Source organism: Oryzias latipes, chromosome 1, assembly GCF_002234675.1.
Source record: "Oryzias latipes chromosome 1, ASM223467v1".
NCBI classification, from domain to species: Eukaryota; Metazoa; Chordata; class Actinopteri; order Beloniformes; family Adrianichthyidae; genus Oryzias; species Oryzias latipes.
The window spans coordinates 875,299-886,490 of record NC_019859.2 but is presented as its reverse complement, the minus strand read 5'-3'; the positions used below and the strand labels follow the sequence as shown (position 1 = coordinate 886,490).

General features: G+C 55.0%; 1 protein-coding gene across 1 annotated transcript; it reads right to left on the bottom strand.

Annotated features, from left to right (window-relative positions):
* Positions 1-395: 395 nt before the first annotated feature.
* On the bottom strand, positions 396-8,512 carry hpgd (15-hydroxyprostaglandin dehydrogenase). The gene is made up of 7 exons (XM_023953839.1): positions 8,291-8,512; positions 8,085-8,208; positions 7,355-7,461; positions 6,544-6,640; positions 2,607-2,683; positions 2,370-2,533; positions 396-887 (listed from the first exon to the last, which is right to left on the bottom strand). Exons 1-7 carry the CDS (start codon positions 8,381-8,383, stop codon positions 764-766), a joined length of 786 nt encoding a protein of 261 aa, XP_023809607.1. The 5' UTR covers positions 8,384-8,512; the 3' UTR covers positions 396-763.
* Between the last annotated feature and the right edge of the window lie 2,680 nt (positions 8,513-11,192).

Below are 11,192 nucleotides of genomic sequence, written 5' to 3'. Positions count from 1 at the left end.
GTGCGCCACAATCACGTTAGCGGCGTGAACGGTAAGAGTTTTTCGTTTCACCGTCACCGGGGACGTCTCCAGTGGTAACGCCTGTGCTATCCTATGGGGTCCAGGTGACCCCCCCCTTCCATTGAGGTGTTCCCCCTACCATGACAAAGGTGGATAAAGGTGGAAAGATTTCATGTAATCCATGGACACCAGTGAAGATCACAAATCATTGAAGAAAAAAGGTTCAGAGCACTGTCTAGTGGGTCTAGATGACCCACTCCCAATGTTAAAGTGCCTAGGATAGCACAAGGGTTAAAGGGTTAAAACACAAATGTATCCTGAGGTGAGGCCACACCCATCACTGACAGCAGAGGGCGTGGCCTGCCCCTCAGGTTCATCAAAGAATGAAACATCCATCAGAGTTTACAGATTCTTTACTTTTCTGGACTTGGAGTCATGAAAACCAGAGAACCTGAAACAGGAGAACGTTTTGGTTTTTGCTTAGAACCTGATTTTGTTCCAAATGTCGGAAACGGTAAAAACGTCAAAGTGGCGGCGATAACTCTCCCGTCCACAGCTTCAGGTCCTCCAGCCTTTCCGGAGCAGAACCGTTGGTGAGAACGTCCGTTCATCCCTAAACTCTGGTTCCGTCACAATTTGGACTATCGGTCGCATGAAGCCGCAGCAGAACGTTCTAGAGCAGGAAGCTCCGAGGAGCGACGCTCGTGCTCCTCCCAGGTCTGTCTGGTCCTCCTGCAGGAGGAGGAGGTGTCCTGGTCGGGGCTCAGGTGGACATGGGCTCGTAGGTGTGGAAGTGGATTCCTTTGGAGCAGGTGATCTTCATCACGGCTCCGTTCAGCGAGGGGTCGGTGATCAGCGTCATCATCCCCTCGGCGATCAGCGACGGCCTGCAGAGGAAAAACAGTCGCAGCTTCAGTCTGACCGGCACCACATGCACACGTCTGCGCACGTGGCCTGCTGCTCAGGAGCTCGCTGGTGACAGACGTCACTCAACGACCACGCCTCCAAGGCCAAACCGCACCTTCAAAGACGGCGGCGCGGAAGTCAGCAGAAGCACGAGGACGACCGACCCGCTTTGGTGCCGATCTGAGGTTCTGCAGCTCAAACTGGATCCAGTTTCAGGATTTTTTTCTGCTCTTTTAATTCTATTTCCTGTCTTTGGGGTTTTTGGTACAAACATTAAGGGACGCCTCCTTCCAAACGCCCCACCAGAGCAGGGAAGGGCAAACTCCGGCCCGGGGGTCAGAACTGCTGTAGTCTGGCGTGTCCCCATAGATGGGTAGACCTGTTTAAGTGCAGAAAGTTCTTCAACCTTCATGTGACGCTGGAAGAACCGTTTTTCCAATTATTAACCCTACACCACATGAACACAGCATTTCTCTAGATTAACATTTTTCATCGACCAATTGACCCTGAAATAAAAAAAATGAAAATGAAATGAACATTTTCAATCAAAATTCAAGCAGAATCTTTCCGACTCCATGTTATTTCTTTCTCTTATGAGGTGGATTACCAAAACTGGCCAAGCATCCGCTCCTGCAGCGGCCCTTCTGTCAGGTTTTAGAAACCATTGTGGCCTAAGAGTCCAAACGTTGGCCCGGTTCTACAGCATTTGGTCCAATCAGCATATTTGAGATGACTCAGCATTAGAGGTGACAGACAAGGCGTGTCGCCTAGCGCTTCTCAGACATGCTCAAACACGCGGCGTTGTAGCAGGCGGGACTCGCTCGGTGACCTCCAACGGTTTTACGACGTTCTCATCAACCAGCAGTTCATGAAGGAAACGTTTCTCCACAAACCCAGTTTCCTCTGGAGACGAACATGTTCACCTCCAACCGAAAGGACGGTTGATCTTCAACTCCTCTAAAAGTATTTTTGTGAGGAGCAAAGAGTTCAGGTCCGAGAGAAGCTGCTGGAAATCCATTTAACCCTTTAACACCAGAGCCGTCACCGGTGACGGCAAAATAACAAATCTTTGGACTACCATAATTAACGAGAAAGCAGCGCTAGCTAGCATCAGAACCCATTTGAACGAGTGTCATGTAGTGTCTAACATACAGACGGCAATTGCGCCCCCTGCTGGTCACAGAAAAGGGGCGGCGGTGGGTGAACCGCAGTTACAGCGTCTTACGGCGCCCTGCAGTCCGTGTTGATTCACGGACGCCATCATCTGCATCACTGCCTACAACTTTATTTAAACCGTCACACGGACGATTCGGATCTTTCCTGAACCGATCCGATCTTTTCTGACAAACATTAGGAGACGACGTCAGGGGTTCAAACCCCCGGAACGTTCCTCTGAATCCTGTTCAGGACGTTCCTTCGGGTTCCCGCTCAAGAACGGTCAGTAAATCTGGAAGTGGACGTACTGCAGAACTCCAAACTTGTCCATGCTGCGTTTGAAGTCCTCCTTGAACTTGATGAACTTGCCCATGTTGTCCTCGTCCTCCACCGACTGTAGCAGGGGCGTGTCCACGAAGGCGGGGCACAGCGCGTTGATGCGAACGCCGTAGTTCCCCAGGATGGACGCGTCCTGCAAACAAACGGAGGTGTTGAGATCGCCTCAAAACCCGAAACCGAACCTCTGGTCCTGAGGCGAGTCTCACCGCCATCGCGCGGGTGAAGCCGATGACGCCGTGCTTGGTGGCGGTGTAAACCGGCTGGTGAGGCGAGTGCAAGAAGGCTGCGGCGAGAAGACAAACACGCTTAAAGCCGAGCAGAAAACAGAGTTTATAAAGCCTTTACATTCAGCAAACATGTAACGTCTGTCATTCACACTGACTCCGCCCTCTGCACTGTCACCATGGTGACCTCTGTGCTCCCGTAACCACAACTCATGACAAGTGAAGCTTTGTGCAGAGCGCCATGATTGGTCAGATAACAACACAAAGATGGCCGCCCTTCATTTAAACATGAACGCCGTAACCCGGAAACGACCTCCGGGTCACTTTTGTCCCAAGATGAACACAAGACTTCAAGCTGAAGAAGTGGGCGGGGCAAGTTAAGGCCACAACAGATTCAGAAATAAAGACTCCAAATGAAAGAAACCTAAAGCCGGTCAGTCGCTGCTTTGGAGCTTCAGAACGCCGTCGTTAAAAAACACCTGGGAGGCGGTTTGAGGCGCCATCAGGTGACCCCGATCCGGAGCTGCAGACTGCGGTCTGGCCTGACAGTTAAACTCTAAAGCCCGTCTTCATGGCGCCCCCCTGACCGTGTTCGGACACGTTCCAGGAATGACAGATGCGGGCGCTCGAGCATGAAGATGTTGTCTGCTGCAGGTGAAACGCCACGGAGGCCGAGGCGCCGTCACCGAGAACCACCGACAGGAACCGCAGGAGACCAGAATGAGTCCAGACCAGGAGCGAAGCTTCAAGACACGCAGAGAGAAGACGGAGGTCCTAACAAAGACAGCCATGAGGGCGGGGCTTACGCTGCCGCCGAGTCTACAGGAGGAAGCAAAAAGCAGAGACGAACCGGAGAAGCAGCCCCTTCTCTAAAGATTCTCCGGACTTTTCTTCTGCTGTGAGCTTTGATGAGGCAGACGTCCATATAAGGCAGGGGGGTCCAATTCCAGGCCTGGAGGGCCGCTGTCCTACATGTTTTCCAATCACCTGATCCAGGTAATCAGCAGCAGATGAGGCAGGGATTCTGGAGAACCAGCAGGTTGCCGGCCCCCCGGGCCTGGATTTGGATACCCCTGATGAGGGCATGAGACCGAAACGGCGCCGTAGAAACAGAGACGTGGTCACGACCAACGGCGAGCCAGAAGACGCCAAACAGGAAACACAAACATTCAGAGACCACAGGATAAATACTACAAACCAACGTGACATTCAAATATTTCTAAAGTATTAATGTATCACAAATGAATGACGACATATTTTTAAATATATTATATTATACTAATATTTTTAAAGTGTTATTAAAATATTATAAAGGATTAAAAAGCTATAAAAGTTTTAAAACGTTTTTAAAGTTGTATTCAAGTATTATAAATTAAACTATTAATAATAAACTATTATTAAAGTTTTAACAAAGTATTAATTTGTTTTAAAGTCATATAATATTACAACAGGAGAAACCTCTTTTTCGATGACATCATCACTAATATTGCGTTCAAGTCCAGAACAAACAAAGTGCAGACGTTTGTGGGAAGAACCGGATATCCAGCAGGATCCGGATCCAGACGGTTCTGCCGGCCTCAGGCGGAGGAAAGACGATAGCGGTGGGAACGTTCGCTCCTCGCCGCGGCGAGGGAGGCGTTCTCGCTGTGTGAGGCCAAACCCAGCAGGAAGAAGGTCCAGGTCTCCTATTCACACCTGCAGCTCCAGAACCGGGTTTCACTCAGGGTTCTAACAGGTTCTGCAGAACTCTGACAGATGTTCCAGCTGTGGCCGTATTTGGTTTTGTCAGTTGTGTTTATTCTGTGTTGTGTATTCTTTTCTATCTGAATGGGACTTTGTTGTTTTTGTGGATCTTTGTGTGTGTGTGTGTGTGTGTGTGTTTGTATTTCTACCCTTGTGGGATCCGTGTGTGTGTGTGTGAAGGTATCTGCTGTAAATCCAACTGATGCTCACATCCGTGTTTATGACGTAAATAATGACTGAATTCATTCATTTGTGGGAACGCCACACATGTTCTTTTTCCGTGTCAGGACAGCGGCTCCGTAGTTTGTTGTAGTCATGTTCAGTGAAGCTGTGGGGGGGGGGCCCTCATTTCCTGTAGTCCATGTTTTCTCCTGTTCATGTTAGACTAGAGAGGTTAGAGTTTCTCATGGATGTTCTGTCATTTACAGGTAAGATTCCATGTTTCAATGGGGGGGGGGGGGGGGGTTGTTATTCGGCCTCGGTTCACCCTGAAGCCTTTTAGCTTCACTTTTAGTTCTTGTTTATGTTTTTGTAAATAATGTGTTAATATTTGTATGGAGACATGCGTTTGGTGTTTTTGTTCATTTAAATTTGGTGGCAGAAAAACATTCTATTGTTCTGCGCCCCCCCCCCTAGAGCCCCTAGACAGAACAAAGGGGCGGGAATTCTTCCATCCAGCTGAGAAAAGGGAACCGAACGCTGTCAGAGCGCCGATCAGCAGAACCCAGAGCATCAGTTGGAGTCATTATCCTCTGAGCTGTGACGACGTCAGAGCAGCTTCATGTTTGGAGAACCCGGCAGAACAGGCAGGAACCCACTGAGGAACGTTCCCCGCGCAGAGAGCCCCCCAGGAGGAAGGTTCCCACCCCAACAGCCCCCAAGGAGGAACGTTTCCGCCCAGAGTGCCCCCCCAGGAGGAAGGTTCCCCGCGCAGAGAGCCCCCCAAGACGAAGGTTCCCCGCTGGGAGAGCCCCCCAGGAGGAAGATTCCCTGCTGGGAGAGCCCCCCAGGAGGAAGATTCCCTGCTTAGAGAGCCCCCCAGGAGGAAGATTCCCTGCTCAGAGAGCCCCCCAGGAGGAAGGTTCCCACCCCAACAGCCCCCCAAGAGGAACGTTCCCGCCCAGAGTGCCCCCCCAGGAGGAAGGTTCCCCGCGCAGAGAGCCCCCCAGGAGGAAGATTCCCTGCTCAGAGAGCCCCCCAGGAGGAAGGTTCCCACCCCAACAGCCCCCCAAGAGGAACGTTCCCGCCCAGAGAGCCCCCCCAGGAGGAACGTTCCCTGCTCAGAGAGCCCCCCAAGACGAAGGTTCCCCGCTGGGAGAGCCCCCCAGGAGGAAGATTCCCTGCTCAGAGAGCCCCCCAGGAGGAAGATTCCCTGCTCAGAGAGCCCCCCCAAGAGGAAGGTTCCCTGCTCAGAGAGCCCCCCCAAGAGGAAGGTTCCCCGCGCAGAGAGCCCCCCAAGAGGAAGGTTCCCTGCTCAGAGAGCCCCCCCAAGAGGAAGGTTCCCCGCGCAGAGAGCCCCCCAGGAGGAAGGTTCCCTGCTCAGAGAGCCCCCCCAAGAGGAAGGTTCCCCGCGCAGAGAGCCCCCCAAGAGGAAGGTGCCCTGCTCAGAGAGCCCCCCAGGAGGAAGGTTCCCTGCTCAGAGAGCCCCCCCAAGAGAAAGGTTCCCCGCGCAGAGAGCCCCCCAAGAGGAAGGTTCCCTGCTCAGAGAGCCCCCCCAAGAGGAAGGTTCCCCGCGCAGAGAGCCCCCCAAGAGGAAGGTTCCCTGCTCAGAGAGCCCCCCAAGAGGAAGGTTCCCTGCTCAGAGAGCCCCCCCAAGAGGAAGGTTCCCCGCGCAGAGAGCCCCCCAGGAGGAAGGTTCCCCGCTCAGAGAGCCCCCCAGGAGGAAGGTTCCCTGCTCAGAGAGCCCCCCAGGAGGAAGGTTCCCCGCGCAGAGAGCCCCCCAGGAGGAACGTTCCCCGCTCGGAAAGCCCCCCCAGGAGGAACGTTCCCACCCAGAGACCCCCCCCAGGAGGAACGTTCCCCCATCAGCAGCTCTCCTCCAGGTTCTTCTTTCACAGCGGCTTTCCTCTGAGCTAGATGTCCCATGATGCACTGCGCTTCACACCTCTACCGCAGCATCTCCTTCCTCTCTGCAGTGCAGAGCGTTCGTGCACGTGCACGTGCATGAGCAGGCTACCTGCCATGGAGGACACGTTGACGATGGTCCCCCCCCGCTTGCCGTGCTCCCGGCTCATGTGCTCCAGGCCCAGGTAGGTTCCCTTGATCAGCGAGGTCTGCAGACAGAGAGAGGAACCTCAGAGATCCGGTCTGATAAGACCCCCCCCCCCCCCCCCGCCCCCCCCCCCGGCGGTTTCAACAGGAAACAGAGGAAGAACGTCTAAAACAGAAAAACCACAACTGAGACGACAGGAAGTGAAGTGTTTGTTTAGGAACGGAGACGATCCAACACCAACATCAGGATCCCAGCAGCAGCTGGAACATCTGGAACAGATCCTCTGAACCGGACCAGAACCGGGTCTGATAACCGTATCAGACGGAGGAAGACGCTCCTCCAGGAACGGTTCCTAAACGCACAGATGCCCAGTTCTGGAGCGGCCCGCTGTAGCACGCCGCCGCCTCCAGGGGGCGACGTTTTGCCTCTCAGAGCCCAAAATGCTGCGACCAACGCTTGAAGAAGAAAAGGTCCAGAATGGTCTCCTGAGCTTGGACAGGTTAACGCGGTCCCGCCTGCTCATGCTAGCTCCGGTTTGGTTCTCACCGTCATTTCTGCGTCACGTTCTTACAGGGAACCAAACTTTTCTGCTTTTCTTCCTGAAGGTTCTGACCCTCCACCAGCTTCACCACGCCCACCTGTCTGCGCACGTACTTCCTGATTGCTGCTGATTGGCTCTCCACCCTCCATCTGCTCCAGTAGACCCTCCCCTGACTCCGCCCTCCTCTCTATGGAGAACCTTCCGGTTCCGTCTCAGTGTCTGCTGTGGTCTTACCAGGTTGACGTCGATGGTCTTCTCCCAGTTCTTCTCGTTGTTGATGCCGGCGTTGTTGATGACGATGTCCAGACGTCCAAACAGCTCCACGGTCTTCTGGAAGGCGTCTGTGAGAGGAGAAGCGGTCAGACGGAGGCGGTTCTAGAAAAGACCTTCTGACCTTTGGCTCTGTAAACGGGTCTGTGTAACTTCTAGAGAAAGTCTGTGACGCCCCCCCCCCCCCGTCATCAACAGTGATTTGAGGACGTTATGAACTTTTAGATTCTCTGTCAAAGTCTAACCGGAGAACTCGGAACCTTCGGTTCTGTTTGAACTTCACACCGAAAAGAGGCTTTCTGGATGCTGCCCCCCCCCTGCCCTGAAGCTCAGGGTAGGTGGGCGGCTTCCAGTAACGCCCCGACAAGAGCAGCTGCGGTGGTGGTGGGGGGGCTGAAGATCTACCCCGGTTCTGATCTGCAGAGCTTCTGCCTCTGTGTGCGCACGCGGGGACGCGTCGCGTCCTTTGGACTGTAACGCCCCCCTCCCCCCCGCACAGCAGCGGCATGCATTCCTCAGCTGCAGAGCTGCAGGGATTTACCTGAGAGTCCCCCTCCCCCTCCCCCTGAGGTCACCGTCACCGTCCCAGGTAGACCCGCCCCCACAAAGGAGGGAACATGTGAAGATCAGGACTTTCGGTCCTGGGACTGCCGTTCGTGCAGATGCTGCAGCCCGCAGGCGCGGCTGCGCTCACCTCTCAGAGCGTGTCCGTCGGTGACGTCACACTGGATGAAGGCGCAGTTGTCGCCTCCGAACTCGGCGTCCAGTTCGGACTTGCAGACGTCGCCACAGCTCTGGTTGATGTCCACCACGGAGACCTGGAGGAGGAGAAGGAGCAGAAGGAGCAGCTGAGCCTCCGCTTCCTGCTCCTCCAGGACTCAACTTTCTGAAGTTCCTCACCTTCGCGCCGCTCCTCAGGAGCGCCTCCACCACCGCCCTGCCGATGCCCTGCGCCCCCCCGGTCACCAGAGCCACCCTCCCCATCACAGACATGTCGCGCGGCCGCTCTGCGTCCCGATCCGGTCCTTCTGCCGCCGCGTGAGTCGCTGCGCGCGCGCTCTGCAGCGCCTTCACACGCTCCCCCCTCCCTTCCTGTGCGCGTGTCACCTCCGCGGCGCGGTTCAGTCACACGAACACTACAGGTTCCAGTCAGCCCGCCGTACCTGCCCCGCCCCCTGCACCTGAGCGCGCGGCGGTGTTTGTGCGAGGTTGCGCAAGCCCCGTCGTTCACTGACGTCACTTGGCAGCACATTCCGTATCTGTTCCAGCTGCAGGTCCGTGCACGTGCGGTGCAGGTGGAGGGCGGGACCGCCGGTGCGCGTGCATCAAAGAGCAGCTTCTAAAAAGTTTTAAAAAGTTCAACCAAGCGGACACGCGCGTGCACGGAAAAGGCTTTCTTCCATTCAGATGCCCCAAAACAGCAAATGAAGGACTTCCGGGGCGGAGACTGCCCAATAGCCCCGCCCCCGTAATCATTTTTTGAATAGTCGGAACTGATTTTTTTGGGGTTTGTTTGTGCCTTACGAGTGTGTGTCTGTGTGTGTGTGTGTAGGGGGGGGGGGGGGGGGGTCCTACAGAACCCTGCAGAGCTGCATCTGTAGACTCCTGCATGGTCCGGTTCACTGCAGGTTCTGGACCTGCATCATCACGGTTGGACCTCCTGGAACTCCTCGTCTGACTTCATTGATGGAGTCAATAAGGAGGCCCCCCCCTCCAGAACCATGAGAGGTCAGCAGAAGGTCAAGTAGACCTGACACGACGGGAAAAAGAGCAGACGCAGCAACGGCCCACCTTCACCTTCATCACCACCATCACCTTCACCATAACCTTCATCACCATCACCTTCATCACCCCCAGCCAGCAGCTGAGTGAGAAGCTGCAGGAGTTTCTGGCTGGCTCAGGGTTAAAGGTCAGCTCACTCGTACCGTGGCGCCGTTCCTCCACGAGGCGCCGCGTCGCACAGGGTTTTTTCCAGAACTGCATTTAGATGGGAGCCTGACGGGTCGCCGGGTTTTCAAAGGTTCTGGAGTTCTGGTTTGTTCCTAACTTCCGTCGGTGTTTCAGGAACAACAGGCCAGAGTCTGAGCTGCTGTGAAACTTTATTGACAAGAACAACAGGAAGTACATGTTCTCTTTGACAGTAAACATGGCGGTGAGGAGCCCCCCTCCTGACAAAAACCTTCCCAGGAGGCATCTCAGCTTCAGCCAGGAAGTTCTGGTTCAGGGGCCGGTCGATCCGGATCCACGGATGGAAACGCTTTCCCCACATTTTCCACTGCAGTGGGATGAACACCTGAGGTTCTGCAGAACAGCGTTCACAACGGTCGGATTCACCAAGAAGAACCTCCGCTTCAGCTCAAGGTGGCTCCCTGCGGTTCTTTTTTTTTTTTTTTTTAACTTGTCCTGTCCAACAGCTGGGCAGACAGATGAGAGCTGAGGGCCTCTTGTGTTGGACATATTTTACTTTAACAAGAGGGGTTATTAATCTACAGACAAACCAGAGGTATGTCTGAATAAACCCCTTTTGGAATTGAGGCCAAACTTTATTAATTTCAATCATGTCTGAAAATCTTTGGTGTTGGACCGGACGGAAAAGGAAAGAGGGGAAGAAGAGAGAGGGACGTTAGAGAGAGGGGGGGTAGGGGGTGATAATAGGAGGGGAAGGGGGTAAGACCATGAAGCAGCATAGAGCAGACAGGTTTACTGGTTGTTAATCATTATGGTAAGGTTCAAATGTTGTACAAAAAGGGCGGGGCCTGTCCACACACACTCAAATGTTATAAACACACCTGCTAGCTGCAAGAAATGTTCACATGTCAACATGTACACAAAACAGATAGTGTTCACACACGCACACTTATGCCTTAAAACCAACTAGTGTGAAATATTTCAGTCATTCAATCATGCAAACTATTAGTGCAAAGGTGAGCTAACACCTGTGCTCAGGTGAGTGTTTATGTTCTTCTAAAATGGATGGTGGAATGTGAAAAGAAGGAGGGAGAGTGCCCAGCCATCCCCACCCCAAGACCCCCACCGCAGCAGCATCGGCAGCCGGATTCCCCCCAACGCCACACGGGAACCGGCAGGGAACAACCGCCGCCCGGGCGACCAAGCCCGCCACCCAGGCCAGGGCCAGCAGGACCGCCGCAAGGCCCCCAGAGCCAGAGAGCAGGGAGGCACGGAGGGAAAGAGAGTGCCGCCCCAGCCCAACCAGGAGAGCAGCCGCCGCGCCGGGAGAACCCAACGCAGGGCCCCACCGGAGAAGGACGCCCACAGCCCCAGACGAGCACCCCACCACCACCCAGGAGTTCCGGGCATCCCTCCGCCCCTACCCCAGGTACGAGCCAGGACCCCCCAAGGGAGACCCGCTCCGCACTCCAGGCAGCCATCCGCCCGGCCCACGGTTGGTCCAGGGAGGAGCAAGGCAGGGGCCCGCCGCCCCCGCCCAGGAGGGGGGAACCCCGGGGAAAAAAGAGGGCCCACAAGGGGTGTTATAAATATGGCCCGACCAGACTCGGCCATGTTGGAAGTTTGGCGGGGCCCAGCGCTCAGGGGCAAGGACCAGGACCCACCCCCCAGGGACACGAACACCCCCGGCTCAGGTGTAATATGAACCCCCCACCGTACGGAGAGAGCACCGCCGGGCCCAGGGAGCCAGCACCCAAGGGACACGGCCGCCATCGCCAAGGGGCCCGCACCCCCCCACCAGGGAAGGGGTAGGGGACAGATGGACCCAGGTCCCACCTTCCTTGCAAAATGTGTGTGCGTGTATGTGTGTTTGAAAGGGTGTGTGTGTGCATGT